The sequence below is a fragment of the Dama dama genome, chromosome 30 (assembly GCF_033118175.1).
Source record: "Dama dama isolate Ldn47 chromosome 30, ASM3311817v1, whole genome shotgun sequence".
Taxonomy (NCBI): Eukaryota; Metazoa; Chordata; class Mammalia; order Artiodactyla; family Cervidae; genus Dama; species Dama dama.
Window position 1 is genome coordinate 21,706,994 of NC_083710.1, and position 20,798 is coordinate 21,727,791.

The 20,798-nt window shown below is 35.4% G+C and overlaps 1 protein-coding gene across 7 annotated transcripts in view; it reads right to left on the bottom strand.

Moving 5' to 3' along the window:
- Positions 1 to 511: 511 nt before the first annotated feature.
- The window catches only part of SUCLA2 (succinate-CoA ligase ADP-forming subunit beta), a 40,851-nt gene continuing 20,564 nt past the window's right edge, over positions 512 to 20,798 (bottom strand). The window contains exons 5-12 of one of the 7 annotated variants that reach the window (XR_009691408.1): positions 19,007 to 19,135; positions 16,335 to 16,473; positions 8,750 to 8,911; positions 8,521 to 8,663; positions 6,903 to 7,023; positions 6,315 to 6,403; positions 2,351 to 2,580; positions 512 to 1,447 (exon numbers count right to left, since the gene is read on the bottom strand). Coding sequence is in view for 6 of the 7 variants with exons in the window: in XM_061133707.1 (XP_060989690.1) it covers positions 1,667 to 1,837; positions 6,315 to 6,403; positions 6,903 to 7,023; positions 8,521 to 8,663; positions 8,750 to 8,911; positions 16,335 to 16,473; positions 19,007 to 19,135 (954 nt within the window). In the remaining variant the exon portion in view is untranslated. Of the gene's footprint in view, positions 2,920 to 6,314; positions 6,404 to 6,902; positions 7,024 to 8,520; positions 8,664 to 8,749; positions 8,912 to 16,334; positions 16,474 to 19,006; positions 19,136 to 20,798 lie in introns of all 7 variants that reach the window. The other 6 variants (XM_061133708.1, XM_061133712.1, XM_061133709.1 and 3 more) reach the window with 6 other exon arrangements.

A 20,798-nucleotide genomic window follows, 5' to 3' on the forward strand; every position in this document is an offset into this window, starting at 1 on the left:
TGTGTGAATATTGCATGTGTTCTGTCTATATAATTGCCTTTCCTCCCTCTCGCTCTGCCTCTATCTCCCTCTTCCCACTAAGTAATTCTAGCGAGGATGAGAAAGGGGCTAAGGAAACTGAGGTACACTGAAATTTAGAAACTTGATCAGCTTATATAACTAGTAAGGAGTGGAAGCAAGATTCAAACCAGACAGTCTACTTTCAAATTCTGTGCTCATAATCATTCTGCTATGCTGCCCCTCGGAGTCTGTGTGTGTGTGATCACATTTTAAGAAACAGGCAGAAGTTCTCAAATTCACCAGTATGTTTACATACATAGTCTACTCCTTGGCTGATATTTCCTCCCATGGCACTTAACCTGTTAATAGTTAAATTATCAACTGTTCTATGCAATGAAGATGGACATCTACACACACACACATATATGAACTGGGACACAAAGGACAGTGTAGGCTTTTCTGAAGAAGAGTACCAGATGGCACACACATAAACAGTGGAATTCAAGTGAAATATCTTTAGATCGCTTTATTATATGCAAATATCATGCCTAGTACACAATCTACAAATCAGTTCCTCAGAGGTATTTAGCGCAATGATAAACACATCACTTTTTACTGTGTTTACTTAAAAAAGAAAAAAAAAATTAATCCAAATCACATTGGGAGATCTTTATTAATTTAAATTGACATTGTTAATTTTGTCTGCCAAGTCCTTAGTAAACATACCCTTATTTCATACAAACTTACAGGCTCTCAATAACAGGATCATCATGATGACTAGAAGTTATCAAGAGTATTGTAATGATTAAAATAATGTTCAAATAATTCACAAGTTACTTCACCGAAATACTTAAAATATTCTGGGGAGTGCTTGAAAGATCTGCTTATAAATAGTGACTGATATATTTAGTTAAGTATTTGGTGCTGAAGATAAACACTTCTTATATAAAACATTGTTTTAATACATTGCTCTACTGATGAAACTAGTTTATTAGATATAATACATTTCTAACACTAAAGAATAAAGCTTTATCTTCATATTTATTTTATTCATAAGACTCTTATCAATGAAGAATGTTGTACCCAACAATAATAAACTGGCATACTGCAATAATAAACTGGCATATTCTGTAAAAGTGAAAAAGAAAAGCTGCAACAGAACAAACTAGATAACTGCCTTACACATTCTTTATACAAACAGCCCCTTTAGAACAGAAATAAACGCAGACCAAACGCTTTTAGTTTTTATGCCTAGGTGGTAATTACAAAGCTTCACACGCTGAAGAGAAAAGGAACAATAGTAATACAGAACACAGTATTTTTAACAATTATAACACATTTAACATCCTCAGTCAACCACTGGATTCTCAGATCAGATTGGCAACTGAAATTTCACATCCACCTGGGCTTGCTTGGCTAAGGTCACTATCTCAGAGAGCTTCACAACCTGAAAGGAAAAGAAAACAATCTTTGTCTCTATTTTCACAAAAACACAGAATCAGGACAATTGGTCAATGCGAAATTAACTGCATCTTCAATCCTTTTCATTTAAAACATCTGGGCTATTCTGACATTGTTATAAACCATGTCACAGTCTCAGAAGCATTTGCCACGCTGGCATGCATCCATGCTAGGTTGCTTCTGTCATGTCCAACGCTTTGCGACCCTATGGACTGCACCCCGCCAGGCTCCCCCCTCTGTGGGATTCTGCAAGCAAGAATACTGGAGTGGGCTGCTGTGCCCTCTTCCAGGGGATCTTCCCAACCCAGGGATCTCTTACCTCTCCTGTGCTGACAGGCGGGTTCTTTACCACTAGTGCCACATGGGAAGCCCACTCCTAGGAGGATAGTCAAATCTAACACTTCATAACCTGCATATTATAACCCACACTAGATTTTATTCACGTATATAAAATCAGAAGATATTAAATAGATACATATCTGATATATGTATCTACCTCTTTTTCACTGCCCAAATTATATCTATCTTAATTTTTTCCTCTTTTTAAATTGAAGTTTAGTTGTATTAGTTTCAGGTATACAGCAAAGTGATTCAGTTATTCATACATAGATTCTTTCCCAAATTCTTTTCCCTTATAGATATTGAATATAGCTCCCTGTGTGATACAGCAGGTCCTTGCTGATTATCTATTTTATATATAATAGTGGATATATGTTAATCCCAAACTCATAATTTATTCCTCTCCCCCTCGTTTCACCTTCGATAACCCTAAGCTTGTTTTCTATATCTGTGTCTGTTTCTCTTTTGTAAATAAGTTCATTTGTGTCATATTTTAAACTCCACATACAAGTGATATCATATGGTATTTGTCTTTCTCTTTCTGACTTACTTCACTTAGTACGATGATCTCTAGGTCCATCCATGTTGCTGCAAATGGCATTATTTCATTCTTTTTTATAGCTGAGTAGTATTCAATTGAATATATGTATATATATATATACTACATCTTCTTTATCCATTCATGTGTTGATGGACATTTAGGTTGCTTCCATGTCTTGGCTATTGTAAATTTGCTGCTATGAACACAGAGGTGCATTTATCTCTTCCAATTACAGTTTTCTGCAGATATATCCAAGAGTAGGACTGCTGGATCATACGGTAGTTCTATTTTTACTTTTTTGAGGAACCTCCATACTGTTTTCCATAGTGATTTCACCAATTTACATTCCCACCGAAAAAATGTGGGACATTTCCCTTCTCTCCACGCCTTCTTCAGCATTTGTTATTTATAGACTTTTTAGTGATGGCCATTCTGACTGGTGTGAGGTAACACCTCATTGTAGTTTTGCATTTCTCTAATAATTAGCGATGTTGAGCAATTTTTCATGTGCATGTTAGCCATCAATCTGTATATCTTCTTTGGAGAAATGTCTATTTCCATCTGCTGCCCTTAACTATCTTTGACGATAGAAATAGTGACTGTCTTAGCTGGATACTACACAACGCAAAGCACATTTAAATAAAAGTTTGGGGAATTCCCTGGTGGTTCAGTGGTTAGGACTTTCACTGCCAGGGCCCAAGTTCAATCCCTGGTCAGAGAACTAAGATCCTGCAAGCCACATAGCATGGTCATAAATAAATAAATAAAAGCTTATTTTAAAAATATGTATATAATCCTAGAATGGTGGGATAGGAGCTTGAATCTGGAAGTTACTATTTTACTTTCTGTCAGTAAGTTAACAATTATCAACCTGAATTCCAATATTCTCTATATAAATGTATCTGAGAATATTCAGCTGGTACCATACAAAATGTACAAATTAAACATATCTAAAACCAAACAACAAATTTAGCTTCTCTCCTCTCCAGCAGAATAGTTAAGAGAAGGTTTTAAAGTTAAACACCTTGAGTTCAGATCCCACTCTGATGTTTACAACATGTGATCCTAAATAAGATTAATGTATCGAGCTTTTGTTTCTTTATCTATAAAAGTGGATATTGTATCACCAAACTTATATTAAGTCAGGTAATAGGGGAAGGGGAAAAAAAGGCCTAGCATTGCATGCATAATAAATTATAAAAGGTAGCGATTGCTGACATTATCATATTATTAATACTGTCATGACGTCCATAACCTCCTACTCACTAGAAAAACACTACAGACACAACTTAAATCAACTGTTCACTTTGATCTTTCACAGTCTATTTGATCAAGCTCCTACTGATACTTATCCTTCCTCTCCATGTCCAAAAAGCTTTTCCTAATTCAGGCTCTCACTGCAAACAAGCATATTTTCAGAGAAAAGTTCTAACCTATTCATTCCCTTCACCTCACCTCATATCTAATTACTGAACTAGCCAGACTCCTACTATCCCTCACTCTTTCCTTCAGCAATTGATTCCACATCTCAATGTCAAAACAGGCTTTCTGAAACACTTTCTCCCTACCAGACCCTTACTCAAAATCTTAATTTAAACTCAGGATTGTGTATAAGTTCACAATGAACTGTCTGTGAACTTCAGATAAAGAATCAAAAGTTCTCATTTAGAAACATCTCTGTTTCCACCACAGAGTATTCACCAAGAAAGATAGAGTGTTAAATGAAAGAAATTAGGTAAAATACATGTTACCATGATGTAATGTGGGAAAGTGGAGAGATATATGCATACACATACATACATACCGTATTTGTGTTTTTAAAGAAAGTGAAAAGATGAACTAAGAAATTCTAATTAAAAAAAAAAAAAACTGATTACCTATGGGGAAGGAAGAAACAGTAATAGTTATAAAGGCTAGCTTCTCTGAATATATCTTGTTTTATAGTTTGATTTTGGAACCATGCAAGTATTTATAACAAAAAAAATTAAGCAATTACTTTAAAATAAAGAAATGAAACTGCTTCAGAGTGGGATAAAACAAAGAACTATTTCACAGGAATTTTAGAATCCAGCAAATTATGGGAAATACTTCAAAGGACAAAAAGAACTGTAGATACAAATCTACTACTCTACTTTCAGTATTGTTGGTATTGTTATTCTAAAACTGTTTTGTTTGTGTTGAGGGACAAAGCAATAAATATTTGTTAGCATGGAATGGAAAAAAAAAAAAAGAAACATATCAGATAAGAAAAAAAAAAAAAAAACTGTACTCCTGGATTTGGAAATACCAGTATGTACTCATGTATTTCTCTCTTTAAAAAACACATATTTTTCTAGACTTGTAACTTAAAAAAATCTAGAAACCATGAACAACCCAAAAGTTATAAGTACCCTTAAGGTTTAAATTGTGATGTCTAAACACCATTTGGCTGATTTCAGGTCAGCAGGAAGAAATGTAAAGATGAGCCTGAAACATCTCATTACACCAGAAAGCACATCATAGGACACATGAGGACTCAGGAGTCAACGTGAAGAGGTTCTCACTGACCACAGATGGGATAATCTAAGAATCAGTAAAAATAACTAAAATGCACTGAACCACGTCAAATGTATTTAAATCCATGAGTTCAAAACAGGATGTGTATGCATGCATGCCATGTAACACACAACACACACCTAAAAACAAACACTAAGAAACAAAAAAGCCTGGGTCACTTTTATAGGCCATAATGGAAGCACTGATACTATCAGTGCCTTAGCATCATCAACTCATATACCTCAAACGATTTATACAAATTCAAAGATGTTTTAAATATCTACGCAAAATCATTTAAAATTTACTTATCAATAAAAGCAAAGAATCAAGTAAGTATCCAGCTTTTTCTAGGCAAAATGTGCACCATGACAATAAAATAACTGATACAAGAAAGTTTCACTTTTTATATGTATTCTATATAACAAATAATCACAGAATTAGAAAATCACCACTTTTGCACAAAATGCTGCATCTAAGTTATGAGTGTCAAGGACTGCTAGTATTATCTGATAAGTTACTTGACATTTATATACCTCTTTATGGAATTATACAAAATCACCAATAAAATATTCTTGCTCCCCGCTCCTCAAAATCAAATACATATACGATCAAGCCTATAGACTGAACTACCAGTTTACAGGAAGTATAGGAGCAAAGAAACGTGTTAACACATTACTGACCAGGGGATTTTTTGCAGAAACTAATGCCTGTGGCCAGCAATATGTTAGGTATGTTAATACTGAAACATTCCAGCAAATAATGCTCAGGTAACAATGTATTAACACACCTCTGGTCAAAAAACTGTTAAATGACACCCCATAGACACAATCATTAAAATCCAGACTATAGGAAACACGACTAGCCCATCAGCCTGTTTTCCTTCAACAAATAAACTTCAAAAAAGGAGGGGGGGGGGGGGGGCAAGGGAGAATCCATAAGGAGAAATGTAGTGATATATTAACCAATTGCAAGCATAGATTTATTTTGATCCTAAATCTAACAAAGAACGTAGGCAAAATATATTTAAGAAAATCAGAGACGTTTCAACACTGACTTGGTTCTTTTTTATAAAATATAAACATGATACCACTATCCCATCTGAAATAAATAACAATAATTCCTTTGTATCATCAATACTTTTGTCTTTATAGGTACATGATGGTATGTATGAAATGATACAGTGTCTGAGATTTGCTTCAAAAAAATCATGGGCAAGGAAGGAAGTAGGTAAAAATTAGATGAGACAAGGTTGGGCATGAGTTGGTAACTGTTTAGGATGTTGGCATATGGGATATGATAGGTATATGGGATTTAATACTCCCAAAATTTAAGTGAAAAACTAATTATTAGCAGTATTAGCTGTTCACTTTAGAATCTCAATGCTTATAAACCTTTCAGACACTGCAAATTTTTCCTTAGATCAACACAACCCGTTTACCATTTTAGCAGCTTCGTCCAAGTCATCACAAGCAAGAATTTTAAGTCCACTGTCTGCTATCAGTGCCTTAGCATCATCGACTCGTGTACCTGGAAATGATTTACACAAATATAAAGATGCTTTAAAAACATACACAAAATCATTTAAAATGTTTGTCACAATATACTAAAAATATAAAATTTCAACCAACTTCTGTCATTTAATACAAATGCTTCTAAACCAAAGAAAATACTGTAAAAAATCTGGAGCTATCTTGTAAAATACTTTGCCTTATCACATTAATGGCAATTCAGACAAGTCAGAACTCAAGACAATGCATAGCAAATAATGTATCAACTTATACCAAACAAAACTATCAACAATTTTGTCCCAATGTTAGATTTTTTTTAAACTCACATTTAAAAAATTCTCTATTATACACTCTCATTTTAAAAATACAGCTATTTAAAACTAAAATTTAAATGAACTAAACTCCTTGGAATTATGAACTTTTAATAATGAACTTTTAAAAGTTTAAATAAAAGTTTACTTATGAACTTTTAACTTTTAGAGTTAGTGAAACAATTACAAGATACCTTTTACACTCACCTTGTAACCGTACCACAATAGGTATTTTAATTTCCAAATCCTTCACTGCCATGACTATACCCTGTGCAATAACATCACACCGCATGATTCCTCCAAAAATGTTGACCAAAATAGACAGTACCTGTCAATAAAATGTTTGGGGAGGTTAAAATTTTAAAGGAATGACTATTTTTCCTTCCTTCTCAAGAACACACTCATATCTGTGCCTTATGTGTGTGCTCAGTCACTTCAGTCGTGTCTGATTCTTTGAGGCCCTGGGACTACAGCCCACAGGCTTCTCTGTCCATGGGATTCTCCAGACATGAATACTGGACTGGGTTGCCATTTCCTTCTCCAGGGGATCTTCCCGACCCAGAGATCGGACCTGCGTCTCCTATGTCTTCTGCATCGCAGGCAGATCCTTTACCGCTGAGCCACTGGGGAAGCCCTATCTGTGCCTTATAGAAGTTAACTCCACGGAAACATTTTCAGACCAAAGAGCCATACTCTCTGCATGCAGCTCTCATCACTGAAGTCTGGCAGTCCACCACCCACCAAAATTTCCTTCCCCTCCTTGGGTAATTTCAACACCTAGTCCATAGTTTCTTCTCCCCTGCTCCACATTAACAAGACCTCCTGATTCCATTTACTTGTTTCCTATTAAGCATAGCCATTAGCAACATGACTAGCCCAGGCCATGTGGTAAGACAACATTATATGCAAGATCTCCAACTTAGTCCTCATTATCATCTCTTCCTTTTTCCCCATCAACTCTACCAACTTTTCACAAACACCAGGTCCTCCAAAGCAGTCAAAAAGTGTGGCCACTCCTGAATACATGTCACATCCAAACCTCAGGGCTTATTTGGGTCAGCATTCTTTCATTATCACACGGATAGTCAGGCCACTCTGATACTCCCAGTTTATCAGCTCTGTCTTCTGTTCTTTTATAGCACTACATTCAATTCATCAGCCTCATCACACTATAAAAGGCCTTAAAGGAAAAAACCATGTGTTCCTAAATCCAAGCACAGTGTCCAATACAAAGGGACATATGTATACAGCTACTTCAGTGCTGTCCACATTGTCACCCTGAGCTCCTGGCCTGCTTCCAACTCCAATGCCCCAGCACAGGAACTCTTCATATGCTTTTCTCCATTCTTGTACACAGGCCTAAAAAGCCATGCTTAGAAATATAATTAGAATTCTAGTTCACATTACTGGGATTCCCTGGTGGCTCAGAGAAGTAGTCAACAGTTAGGTAATTAGATAATGCTCTGCTTTTAGAGTTTTTGCCAAAGGAAGCTATAGGAATATAGTTCTAATAAAATTTATTTTTTAAAAAATAATTATAAAACTAAAGAAACAAAGCACATTTTGTATCTCGTTTTAGTTTAATGCTCTTTATAAAGTTGAATATGGCAAATAAGTCCATAGACTCAAAGGGAAAGAGCAATTAAAAAAAAAACAATTTTATTAAACAATTCTAGAATCTAACACCAAGAAAAAATACACAGCCCTATCAATAACAAACATTTATTAATGACCTATGTATGCTCAACAAGTAAAACTATGTACTCTACTAATTAATCAAGTTATTTCTTACCATTCAAATCTAAAACATAGGTTCTGCCCTTACCTTTTTATCTGAAGTGATAAGTTTAAACGCTTCTGTTACTTGATGGACTGTGGCACCACCACCAACATCAAGAAAGTTGGCTGGAGTCCCTCCATGAAGTTTTATTATATCCATTGTAGCCATAGCCAAACCAGCACCATTCACTATCAAGAGAGGAAAATGATGTGTATAAGCAACATAAAGAAAATAAGATTAACCAATCCAACTCTAACATAAGAACACATGGTACCTAGACAGCCTATATTTCCATCAAGGCCAATGTAGTTGAGATCTGCCTTAGCTGCATCTTTGTCCCTTTCATCTTCCTGGGTCCAGTCCTGCAGATCAAAGATTTTCTTCTGACGATAAGCTGAATTAGAATCAAAATTGATCTTTGCATCCATACACAGCACTTTAAAGGAAAAAAAGAAAGTGATTTTAATTTCAAGATAGACAAAAAAAAAAAACTATATAATAATCAAATATTTTTTTACTTTAGGGGAAAAACACATTTTGTTACTTACTGAAAGTATTTCAACTCATGTTCACAACTGATTCAAACTATCGCCTGAATAAGAATATGTCAGAATTTAAAACTATCCCATCAAAGTTACTGCTTCTACATCTGTCCTAAGCAACAGATAAAGAAGAAAGAAAAACCTCAAAAGCATTTAATGTTCTTTTTAATTACCAAGAAATAACAGTCCATGCTCTTAGCTAACTCCATTGCTTGGGTTCTGGGTCCCAACTCAAGGGCACTGTCACAGCAATTCTGCTTTTCCAGCACCATAAATTCCACTCTACTTTTCCATGGGCTAAATTAAACTGGCTTGCAAAAAAAGCCATTCTCTTCCCCCACCTAATAGAAAGAAGAAACTCTTTTACCCGCTACCTCCCCACTTACTCTCCTCTTCCTATACAGCATTATTCACAGAAAAAGTTGTCTATTTAAACCTGGGGTCAGCAAACTATGGTCCATGGGCCAGATTCAGCCTCTGCTGGTTTTTTAATGGCCTGTGAGCTAACAAAGGGTTTAACATTTTTATGAATAAAAAGTTAAAAAGAATAAAAAGGAAGGGTAAAGGAAGAAGGAGAAAAACAGCAGCAACTGAGACTATACATGGCCCACAAAGCCTGAAATAGTTATTATCTGCCAATACCTCTGCTTAACTCACTGTACCAAGTTTTCCTGCTGCCATTCTCTCTTAAATTCACTCTAATCAGGCTTTTACCTGCAGCACTCTACCAAAATGGTCCTTATGAAGGCTAATTGTCTGACTTCATCTTTCAGTATTTTATCCCTTCCTTGCTCCAATCTAACTACAACATTCTCCTTACTCCTGAATGGATAGAGGTGAAAAGAACCAAGCAGTTTCAGCTGCTGCCCAAAACAAGAGACAAAGTTCGGAGTCAGCCAAGTTAACTAACAACAAAAGCCAAGCATTCTTTCAGAAGAAGAAGACAGAATTCAGCGTCCCAAAATGTCCAGTATAAAAACTGCTAGATCTCTGAAGAAACAGGAAAATGTAAGCAATGGTAAAAAGGAAAAGCGTCAAAAGAAACAAAACCCAAGATGACCCAAATTTTAAATTATCAGAGAACTGTGAAACAGCATTTTTAAACACATTTAAAATGACCTAAAGGAAAATATGTTCATAATAAAGCACTAGGTAAAAATATCAGCAGAAAATAAAACTATGAAATGAACCATATTGAAAATCTAAACTGAAAAGTACAATATGTGAAATCACTGGTGAATGATAATATGTATGTTTCTTAGACTGTAATGCTTCATTCAGATCCCTTGTATTTTCATAATCACTTACAAATTTACAAATTGTGGCATATCTATATATGCCAGGATTACAAACATCAAAGTAAATGTTTTAGAAGAATATTTCAGTAAACACAAAAAGTGCTCAAGATACGTCAGCAAAAAAATCTGCATATAACTTTATAGTCAGCCCTCCATATCTACAGCTTTGCATCCATAGATTCAACCAACTACAGACTGTGTAGTACTGTTGTATTAGTTACTGGGAAAAAAAAATCTTCATATAAGTGGACCCTCACAGTTCAAACGCATGTTTTTCAATGATCAACTGTGTATCTATTTTTTTTTTTTAATGAGGATGACATGGCCAAGTAACTAATCCTTAGTAGGCCTCCGAGGCATACAGACTCAAGAAGATCAAGACAGGTTCACTCAGCTGAGGGTGATTCTCCAATAAAAACAACCTGAGGTGAAATACCTAGGAAGCACATTTCCTAGGCCTGAGCTCTGTAACAGTCAGTAGAACCAGCCACTGACAACTCTGCTAACTAAGCAAGGGTATGTGTAATACCAGTAAACAGAGCCCACACCCAATTCATAGTGTTCAAAAGAGGAAAAGCTTTTAAGAGATGTACATATTTGGTTTTTCCCCCTAGAAATCACAAATGCCAAATTAATTGCCAAAATCACTAGGCCAAAATTAATTTTCTGCTCAGAGATTTCTTTCAACTGATTTAAAGTGCACAGGTAAAATAATCACCCGGCATCCTGGTGAGACTAAAATCAATCCACTCTCCTTTATTCAGGTTTCACTGAGTTTCTGCCATGTGCTGTGCTGTGCTTAGTCACTTAGTCGTGTCCACTCTCTGCAACCCCATGGACTGTAGCCAACCAGGTTCCTTTGTCCATGTGGATTTTCCAGGCATGAATACCAGAGTAGGTTGCCATGCCCTCCTTCAGGGAATCTTCCCAACCCAGGGATTGAACCCAGGTCTCTCTGCATTACAGGCAGATTCTTTACTGTCTGAGCCACAGGGAAGCCTGAGTTTCTGCCATGACCCTTCATAAAATGACGTACATGGTTCTGAGAAATAATTGTGCCTGAGATCACTGTTCCTGGCAGTGGGAATGGCCTGGGTTTGGGTCTCCCCCCGCCCCCCACCGCCAAATTTGGTAATAGAGGGTCAAAGCTGTGATAAACTTACATGTATTATTAACCTTTTGTACACCATTAGAATTGAGGCTCATAAGAGATCTGAAATTCAAATAATGCAACTTCTGAGACTACAGAGAAACTCTACCTGTTCCTATGAAAAAAAAATCCAAACTGCCCTGGCTGAAAGAATTTAAACTGTATCTAGAATTCACAACCTCTTGTTCAATGAAAATAGTCAAGAAATTAGCAAGAACATTAATTTCTTTGAATTTCTAACTCAGATAAAAGAATCTGACTTGGGACTTCAGTTCTCTACGTCCTTTGGACTTTATCACATTTGTGTCTTATGTCTCAGGTGTGTCTTTATGCAGTTTACTATTAAAGTATTTCAGAGAATTTTAATGCTATATAATCTAATCTCTGCAATCAAAATCACTGCAGATGGTGACTGCAGCCATGAAATTAAAAGACGCTTACTCCTTGGAAGGAAAGTTATGACCAACCTAGACAGCATATTAAAAAGCAGAGACATTACTTTGTCAATAAAGGTCTGTCTAGTCAAGGCTATGGTTCTCCAGTGGTCAGGTATGGATGTGAGAGTTGGACTACAAAGAAAGCTGAGTGCCAAAGAATTGATGCTTTTGAACTGTGGTGTTGGAGAAGACTCTTGAGAGTCCCTAGGACTGCAAGGAGATCCAACCAGTCCATCCTAAAGGAAATCAATCCTGAATATTCACTGGAAGGACTAATGTTGAAGCTGAAACTCCAATACTTTGGCCACCTGATGCGAAGTGCTGACTCATTTGAAAAGACCCTGATGCTAGGAAGGGTTGAGGGCAGGAGGAGAAGGGGACGACAGAGGATGAGATGGTTGGATGGCATCACTGACTCAACGGACATGGGTTTGGGTAAACTCCGGGAGTTGGTGATGGACAGGGATAGGTGATGGCGTGCTGAGGTTCATGGGGTTGCAAAGAGTTGGACACAACTGAGTGACTGAACTGAACTGAACTGAATCTAATCTTACCCATGAACTTCTGATACTCCAATAGACAACTGGACATAATCTGGAGTCAGAAACAGAAAAGAGTAAATTTTCAGAATTAAGCCTAACACTTTCTTAAACGGCTGATACTGGTATACTGTTTTGACCCATTTTGGAAATTTCTGGGGGTAAAAATTCAAACTACCTATAGGTGCTCCCATAACATCCAAAGGAACATGGCTGGGACTGGAATGACAGCCTCAAAATCAGAACAAGACTATGCAAACAGACAGCTAATCGCTGTCCCTCAAAACTTCCACATCCATCCTGATAGATCACAGGTTTAATGGCTGAGTTCAGTGGGTAAAGAAAATACGTGGAATGTTTGCGAGCAGGTGAGCAAATCCCCCACTCTGGATGTTTCCTTTCACATTCAAAGGGCTCACTTAGTGTAACATCTGTCCCGTCACTGTCTCTTTACTTACTTCTTCCCAGAGGAAAGGAAGTAAATTAACTGTCTACTTAATCTAGATATTATAAAACCAGACATGCATAATTTAGCTCAATCTTTCTTCATTTTGGGAGTAAGCTTCCCACAGGGAACAAGGATTTCCAACTGCTATTCCCAAGGCATAGCCTATCCCTGAAAGTACTGCCCTGTTAAAGCCTCATATGTGAATAGTTATTAAGTCTGTCTAATTGTAATTTAGCTGTCAGATCCATTTTAATTAGAACTCAGGCAGGGAAGACGGGCAGTCACTGGAAGATCTCTCAGAAACCCCAATGATAGCAATGGTATGACAAGCTATTTAAGCAATTCTATTCAAATAAATATGTATATTTTTATATTACCCTAAGTTTTCAGAGCATTACTAGGAAAGCAAGTCTACAGTCTACAAGCTTGCCTCTTAAAATTATTCAAACAATTAAACCTGTAGAAATTAACAGGTATACTTCAATTCTATGCAGCAGATATGTTCCAAAAGAACTGTGCACAAAGGAAATAATTCGAAATTTAGTCTTATTCAAAATGTCCTTAAACTACTATTTTAAGGACTACTATAATAATTTCCCCAAATGTACATACTATCTTGTCATATGGTAACTTAGTACAAAAGCAGACAAATATCTGCATTTCCTATTTTTTAAAATATTACTTTCAAAACTCAATATGTACCTCATAAATAAAACATATCAATCTGTAGATGTTAAGAACTACCCAGAATACACTGATCCAAAGCTTCCATTCAGAATACATAAAAGAAGGTACTGTGAGAAATGTAGATGTGTTACCAGAGCCTGAGCGTGAACTCGTCCGTAAAATAAACCCTTCTCCTCTCCACTCCCACTGCCTCTGTTACCTTCTGTTTGGACTACTACTAAGCTTCTTAGCCTAAAAGACTGCTGCTGTTTAGTCGATAGGTCATGCAACCCCAGGGATTGCAGCCTGTCAGGCTCCTCTGTCCATGTAATTTCCCAGGCAAGAATACTGGAGTGTATTGCCATTTCCTTCTCCAGGGGATCTTTCTGACCCAGGAATTGAACCTGGCCTCCCAGGTGGCTCAGTGGTAAAAAATCTGCCTGCCAATGCAGGAGACTCAGGAGATGCAGGTTCAATCCCTTGGTCAAGAAGATCCCCTGGAGAAGGAAATGGCAACCCACTCCAGTATTCTTGCCTGGGAAATCCCATGGATAGGAAAGCCTGGTGGGCTACAGTCCATGGGTTCACAAAGAATTGGACTGAGCACACAGCACACATATCTCCTGCATTGGTAGGCAGATTCTTTACAACTGAGGCACCAGAAAGTCCCAGCCTAAAAGATTACCCTAACAGCTAATCCCTCACTACTCCAATGCTGATATACTACTCTCTACCCAAAATATCCCTGTCATACAACTATGTCATATGTAAGAGTAAAAATTCTGCAGTCCAGCTCTATCATTAGCCATGTGTCCCTGGGTAAGTCACGTAAACCTTTTGATAACTCAGTCTCCTACCCTATAAAGTTAGGATAGTAATAGTACCTACCCTCACAGAACTGTTATAAACATCTAATGAACTACAGGGTCTATATTTGAAAAGCTCTTACAACAGTGCCTGGCACAAAGTATTTGCTATGTTTTTGTTAAATAGAGGGAAAATATTTTTTAAAAAAGAAAAAACTTTACTGTAGGAAACCAAAGTATACTTAAAATGTCTCTTTTGTATGGTCAAAATTCAAAACTAAGTAGAAAGAAGAAACTGAAAACAAACCAAAACATGAGAGACAAGCTGAAACACAGTAGAGATATTTTTCACAGACTAAGGAAAACAAATATGACAGAATTAAAATCAACAAATGAAGAACAAAATCAAAAGTCTCTGCAGAGCAGCAACAAACAGTAAGAAAATACAATGGCAGAAAAAATCCTATTCAAAATAGCAACAAAAAATATATTTCTACAAATAAGTCCAAAAACAAATACCTTCCAAAAGATGCCTTATTTAAAAAAAAATAAAAATGGAAAAAAACTGTATTTCTAGTTGGAAAAACTGACTTCTAGGAAGATGTCAATTTTCCTCAACAATTTATAGGGATGATACAATTCCAATAAAATTCCAGCATGACTGGTTTTGAAACATGAAAAAAAGATTCTAAAGGTTGCCTAGCAATAAGAATTAGTAATTTGACATCCAAGTACCAAATGCAGGACTAAAGGCTTTAAGGATCTGAGAATTTCTAAACCGCATGAAAGTTTAGACTTCTACAGTGCATATGCACACACACCCATGGGAACACTGGTTCAGATTCCTTGGTGACTGTTACTTGCTTTCATACAATTTTCACTGCATTTCTTAAAATTTGTCCTTGACCCACAACAGGTTAAGTAATGCCAATCTAAAAGAATAAATAGGTTAAGAACTGCCTCCCTAAAAAAAAAAAGGAAAAAAAAAGTTTTATACAGATTAATTCTCCTACAAAAATTATTAAAATTTCATTTTTAAAATGTGTATCTGCCCTCACTCTTTAAAAAATTTAAGTAATTTTAGTTTTATAAACTAGCTCTATAATCACAAGAGAATTTACTCCTTTGTCTTTATACAACCATATAAATGATCACCTAAAAATTGATTTCTACAATAATAAACAGAACTCATTAGAAGTACAAAAGTGAAAGAGTTCTACAAATGCTTAAGGAGATTAGAAATGTCCAAAGAAATGTGAAACAAAATCTAACAAATCACAGCAAGAGAAGCAATTAACGTGAAATATCAAGAAAAACAGGCTACAATAAAGCAGCTTATATTTTTGGAATATCTATACAGGGAAGGGATGATAATTCAAAATCTGACTTACCTTTTTAAACACATATAAAAGGAAAGCTGTCAAAGTAATAAGCCAACCTTTTTTCCTTAATATTAAAAGGACTCCAGTATCAAAATATACTTTTTGTATAAAAACAATCATGTCTCTGAAGTCTGAAACCTGGGAAGATTAAAATGGCTAATTCCCCCAAACTACAACTATTTATCCACTACCACGCTAAATACTCTGATCCAACACTGCCCAACAGAACTTTTTGCAAGAATGAAATTGTTCTGTATGTGTGCTAATGCACTAACCACATGGAGCTAAAGAGCACCTGAAATGTAACCAGTGCAATTGAGAAATATTTTCATCTTATACCACTTCAATTCATTTTAACTGCCACATGTGACTATTAGCTGCCACACAGCTCAGCTTTAATCCCTCTGTGTGTAAATATATAAAGTGTTTGTTTAATGTGTCTCTTTGTTCACATTCATTCTTTTCAAATGTTCACATTCACTGTTTTCATTATAAAACAAGCTTCTACATAGGAATGAGTTCAATTCCTCAGTGAAGCATATGATAGGGGCTAAATATATAATCAATGTTTGATGAAAGAAGATACTTTACCAGCTCCATCTGAATCCTCTACCATTGGATTTATTTCTACCATGGTTGCATCATATTTCAGAAAAAGGTCATAAAGTTTGATCATGTTTTCTGCTGCAGAATCCACAATACTGGCTGGAAATCCCATCTTCTGTGCAAGCTGAAAGCAATATGTCTCTTTATTATAGGAATGCTGCATAACATCCAATGAACATTAAATTGTTGCAAATAAATTACCTTGTAGTTTATCATTTAAATAATAAGCACAAATCATTTATGGTCAAATATTAATCACTACTATCTATAAATAGTTAAACAAAACTATGCAAAATCCTCACAAAGCAGGCAGTATGCCCATTTTAAAAAGAAAGAGATTCTGAGAGGTCAAATGACTTGCCATTCACCTCAATTCCTGTTCTCGTATTTATCTCATGGCCTCCATACTGCCACTGAGCCTTACAGCCAACCTAAACTGAAAAAAGAGGCTTATATTTTATTAAAACTACATATAAAAGGTAGACTACTAATCCCACTGGTCTCAAAACAATGGCCAAAATACTAACCCTATTTTACCTTTTAGGTAATTTATGAAGAGTGTCTACCAACCAATGAAGACACATTCAGTAAAATGACTAGTAAAATGAGTATTATCCTATTCATTAAAAAATCTACTGAGCACCTAATAAATGCTAGATTCAAAAGTACTTAAACTTCCCTGGTGGCTCAGCTAATAAAGAATCTGTCTGCAATGTGGGAGACCTGGGTTTGGGAAGATCCCCTGGAGAAGGGAAATATTACCCACGCCAGTATTCTGGCCTGGAGAATTCCATGGACTATATAGTCCATGGGGTCACAAAGAGTCAGACATGACTGAGTGACGTTTACTTTCAAGCTTCTAATCTAGGAGAAGAGTTCCCAGTCTTGAGCAAAGATTTCTTGCTAAATATACCTGAAGAGCTTTTTAAAAAATACATACACCAAGATCTCAACCCAGAGGCTGTGGTTCACAAGTTCTATAGGCTATCAAAGATCTATAATTTTTTAAAGTTTTATAAGCAATTTTGAACCTACAGAAGAAGCTACATGTATGGAAGTTACATGTCTCTTTTTTTTTCATCCTAACTGCCACAGCTGCTCAGGAACCCTCTGGAGGAGTTTTCTCCTATTTTCCAATTGTTATCTAAAGCTACATTTAACTTTTAATAGAAAATATTAAATTCTTTGAAAGTGAATATGATTCTTCCAAGAAGACAAATGCAAACAATTAAATACAAATAAAATAAAGTGGATGATCTAATTGAGAACTGCCATTTGGGGTTAAGACATTTCAAAAAAATAAAAGAATAAGAAAATTAAAAGTACCATTTCATTTAGAAAAGTTTCAGAGGTCACAATCTACTGTTTTAAATTTAAACATCTGAGAATTGCAAAAAAATTCTGATCAGAACAGTATGACATCAGTTTGTCTCACATTATACTGAATAGTACTTCCATTCATCCATCACTCAGAAAGCTACAAACTTAGATTATTCCTTCAAATATTGTTGTAAACCAAGTGTTTTCCCTCTCATCTCAATTCAAGACTCCAGTTACCACTCTCATATAACTATCTAATGAGTCAAATCTCTGTCCCCTTTAAACATTTACACCACTCACTTGCCTAAAGGACTTGCTTCACGCTTTATCAGGGAGTTCTCTGTATCAGTCACAATTCCTGCTCTACTGTACTTCAATACCATTAGCTTCATCTGACAGTTTCCTGATAAGAGATGTTAATTTCATTCAAACTTTAATACTCAAATTTCTTTTTAAGATGGGTCACTTATTTTTTATATATAAAGTAAACAATTTAATAGCAATATTACAAACATTACCAAGCCACTCTCACACACCATAATTAACTTCATACTTAAGTTTTTGTCTTGGAGAGCTCTTTTTTGAGGGGGAATGTAATGAGAGGAAGAGGCACACAAGAAGGATGGTATAGAAAACTAGTGAAATTGCAAGCAAAATTTATTGTGCATGTGAATACACTGAGAGAAAGCCCACAGCTTTAATCGCATTCTTAAAAGCACCCATAAAATCCCCAAGATATATGAGACAGTGTCCCTACCATTCCATTCAGTGTATAGGATATAAAGGGGGGGGACAGGAACATATTAAATGCCACCATGCAGATGAAAATCCAAAGTATGAAAAACAAAGCATTATCACTCCAGGTTCTCCAACAAATGAAAGAAAATGGATGAAGAAAATGAAAAAAAGGAAATCTATAAGCTATTAACAGAAGACCTATGAGACCTATTAACCAACTGCAATGAAGGAACTTACATGGATCCCAACTCAAACAGATTCTAAGGGGAAAAAAAACATGAGACAACTAGGGAACTGGAATGACTGGGTAAGTGAAGATACTGATTTTACTAGGTATGGCTATGGTACATATAGTGACTCTTTTAAAAGAATCCTTATCTTTTAAAAATACATATTAAAATACTTATGGAGGACATGAAGTAAAATGCTGTAGATACTTCTAAAAAGTTTCCATTTCAAATAAGATTTAACATACTCTGACACTCAAAAAAAAAAGTTTTCAGAAGTTTTATCAAGCACTTCACTTACATAAAGTTAATTCTCTTTAAGTGTTCCAATTATCCAAATAAAACCTAGAAATATTTCAAAACACAACATACCCGGACAGCTTGTTCCTTTTTGATGCCTTCTACAATATCAATAGGCTCTTTAACTATGGCCTCGGGAGTCTCAGCAGCAACGTCTTCAATATTGACACCACCGTGAGAACTTCCTATTAATACAGGACCCTAGCAGGAAGGGAAACAGAAAAAACAGTTAGATTTTATTTTGGACCCATCAATAAAATCTTAAAATCTATTTATGCATACTATCGAACTTATACATCTGTCACTCCCCACTATATTTAAACCCCCTTGAGAATTTATCCTTGCATCTCCTATAGTGCTCTTTTAAACGTTCAATTGAAATAATGGACAAGAAATGAAAAGGAGGAGGAAGACACTATCTTACCTGTGAGGGGAAAAGGATTAAAAATATACACAAAATGTATACCAAACAATATAAACATACACATATATGCAAAATATAACCTCTACATTTCTCACAAGAACTGAAGGAACATTAAAGTATTGTTTAAACAACATTTAAAAAAATAATAGAAACAGTTTACTGATATTTAAAAGGGAAAGTCTAATGAACAAACCTTCCGATTTATAATCTCTAGGCTACAGGAGGTCAGTGAAAAAGAAAGCTATCTACCTTCAAAGAAGAGCTCTGGCTATTATCATGAAGAATATAATAAGGTAAGACATAAATACTAGCCAATTAAGTTAACTTTTGAGTCTCCTAAGATCAGTTAAGGAAAAAACCTGAAGCAAAATTATCTAATAGATTTGCCAAACTATGCACAAAACTGGAAATAATCTTAACATGCAAAAATAGGAAATGGTAAAAACATTCTACTGAAGATTATTTAATGCTTCTGGAAAGGAAAATGATTCAGTAGTATTATCTGGGGGGAAAAAAGGTACAAAACCCTAGATTCTATACTCAATTTTTTTTAACATAGAGTGTGCTTAAATGTGCACCCTCCCACTATTCACAGACAAACAGAAAGATAAGAAATAAAACATTAAATAAGGCTTCTGTTATTTTATTTTGTTATTTGTGTCACTATTTGGCGACTGAACAACAACATTTTCTAAAAAAAGAAAATTTCTACAGTGAATATACAATTCTTAATTCAGGAAAGAAAAACAAACCTAAAGACTAATTTCACTTTTCTACCCCAGCATTTAAATGTTTCAGTAACAAATTCATTTCAAGATATAAGGTAAAGAAATAATATTATTGGGTTGGCCAAAATCTTCGTCCGGTTTTTAAGTAAAAATAAAAGGCACATTTGATCTCTATCAACTTCAACTGGTCTACTCGACCAAGCAGCATTGTCCAGTGAAAAATATCCAGCACAAAACTTCACAAACCAATTCTTACAAAGTCACTCAGTCACAGCACCTTATGCATACACTGCACAAATCTTTTTTGTGTATTTCAGTTGCATTTTTACTTTCTTGACACAATAAAGCATAATATGCCAAAAACATTGCTTTTTTCTTCCATCTTCAATATAAAAATGGCTATACAAAAACTCACCAATTGTGATGTTTTTTTTTTAAAGCTCACTGATCTGACAGCAGTTAGACTGTGACAACACAATCTAACAAAAGTGTTTCAAATGAAGTTAAAAACAACTAAGCACTACTACAGCGGTCTTAATGGAAAAAACTGAACCTCTTGGCCAAACCAAAATATTCATTACTGTTTGGAAAACAATACAGTGTTTCAAATCCTCAAAATACAGCAATAGCCAAAGAGATGCGGCTGGGAGTATTTATTATTTTTTTAAAAGAGAGTTATTATACCTAGGCAAAAAAAGATTTTTAAAAAGTA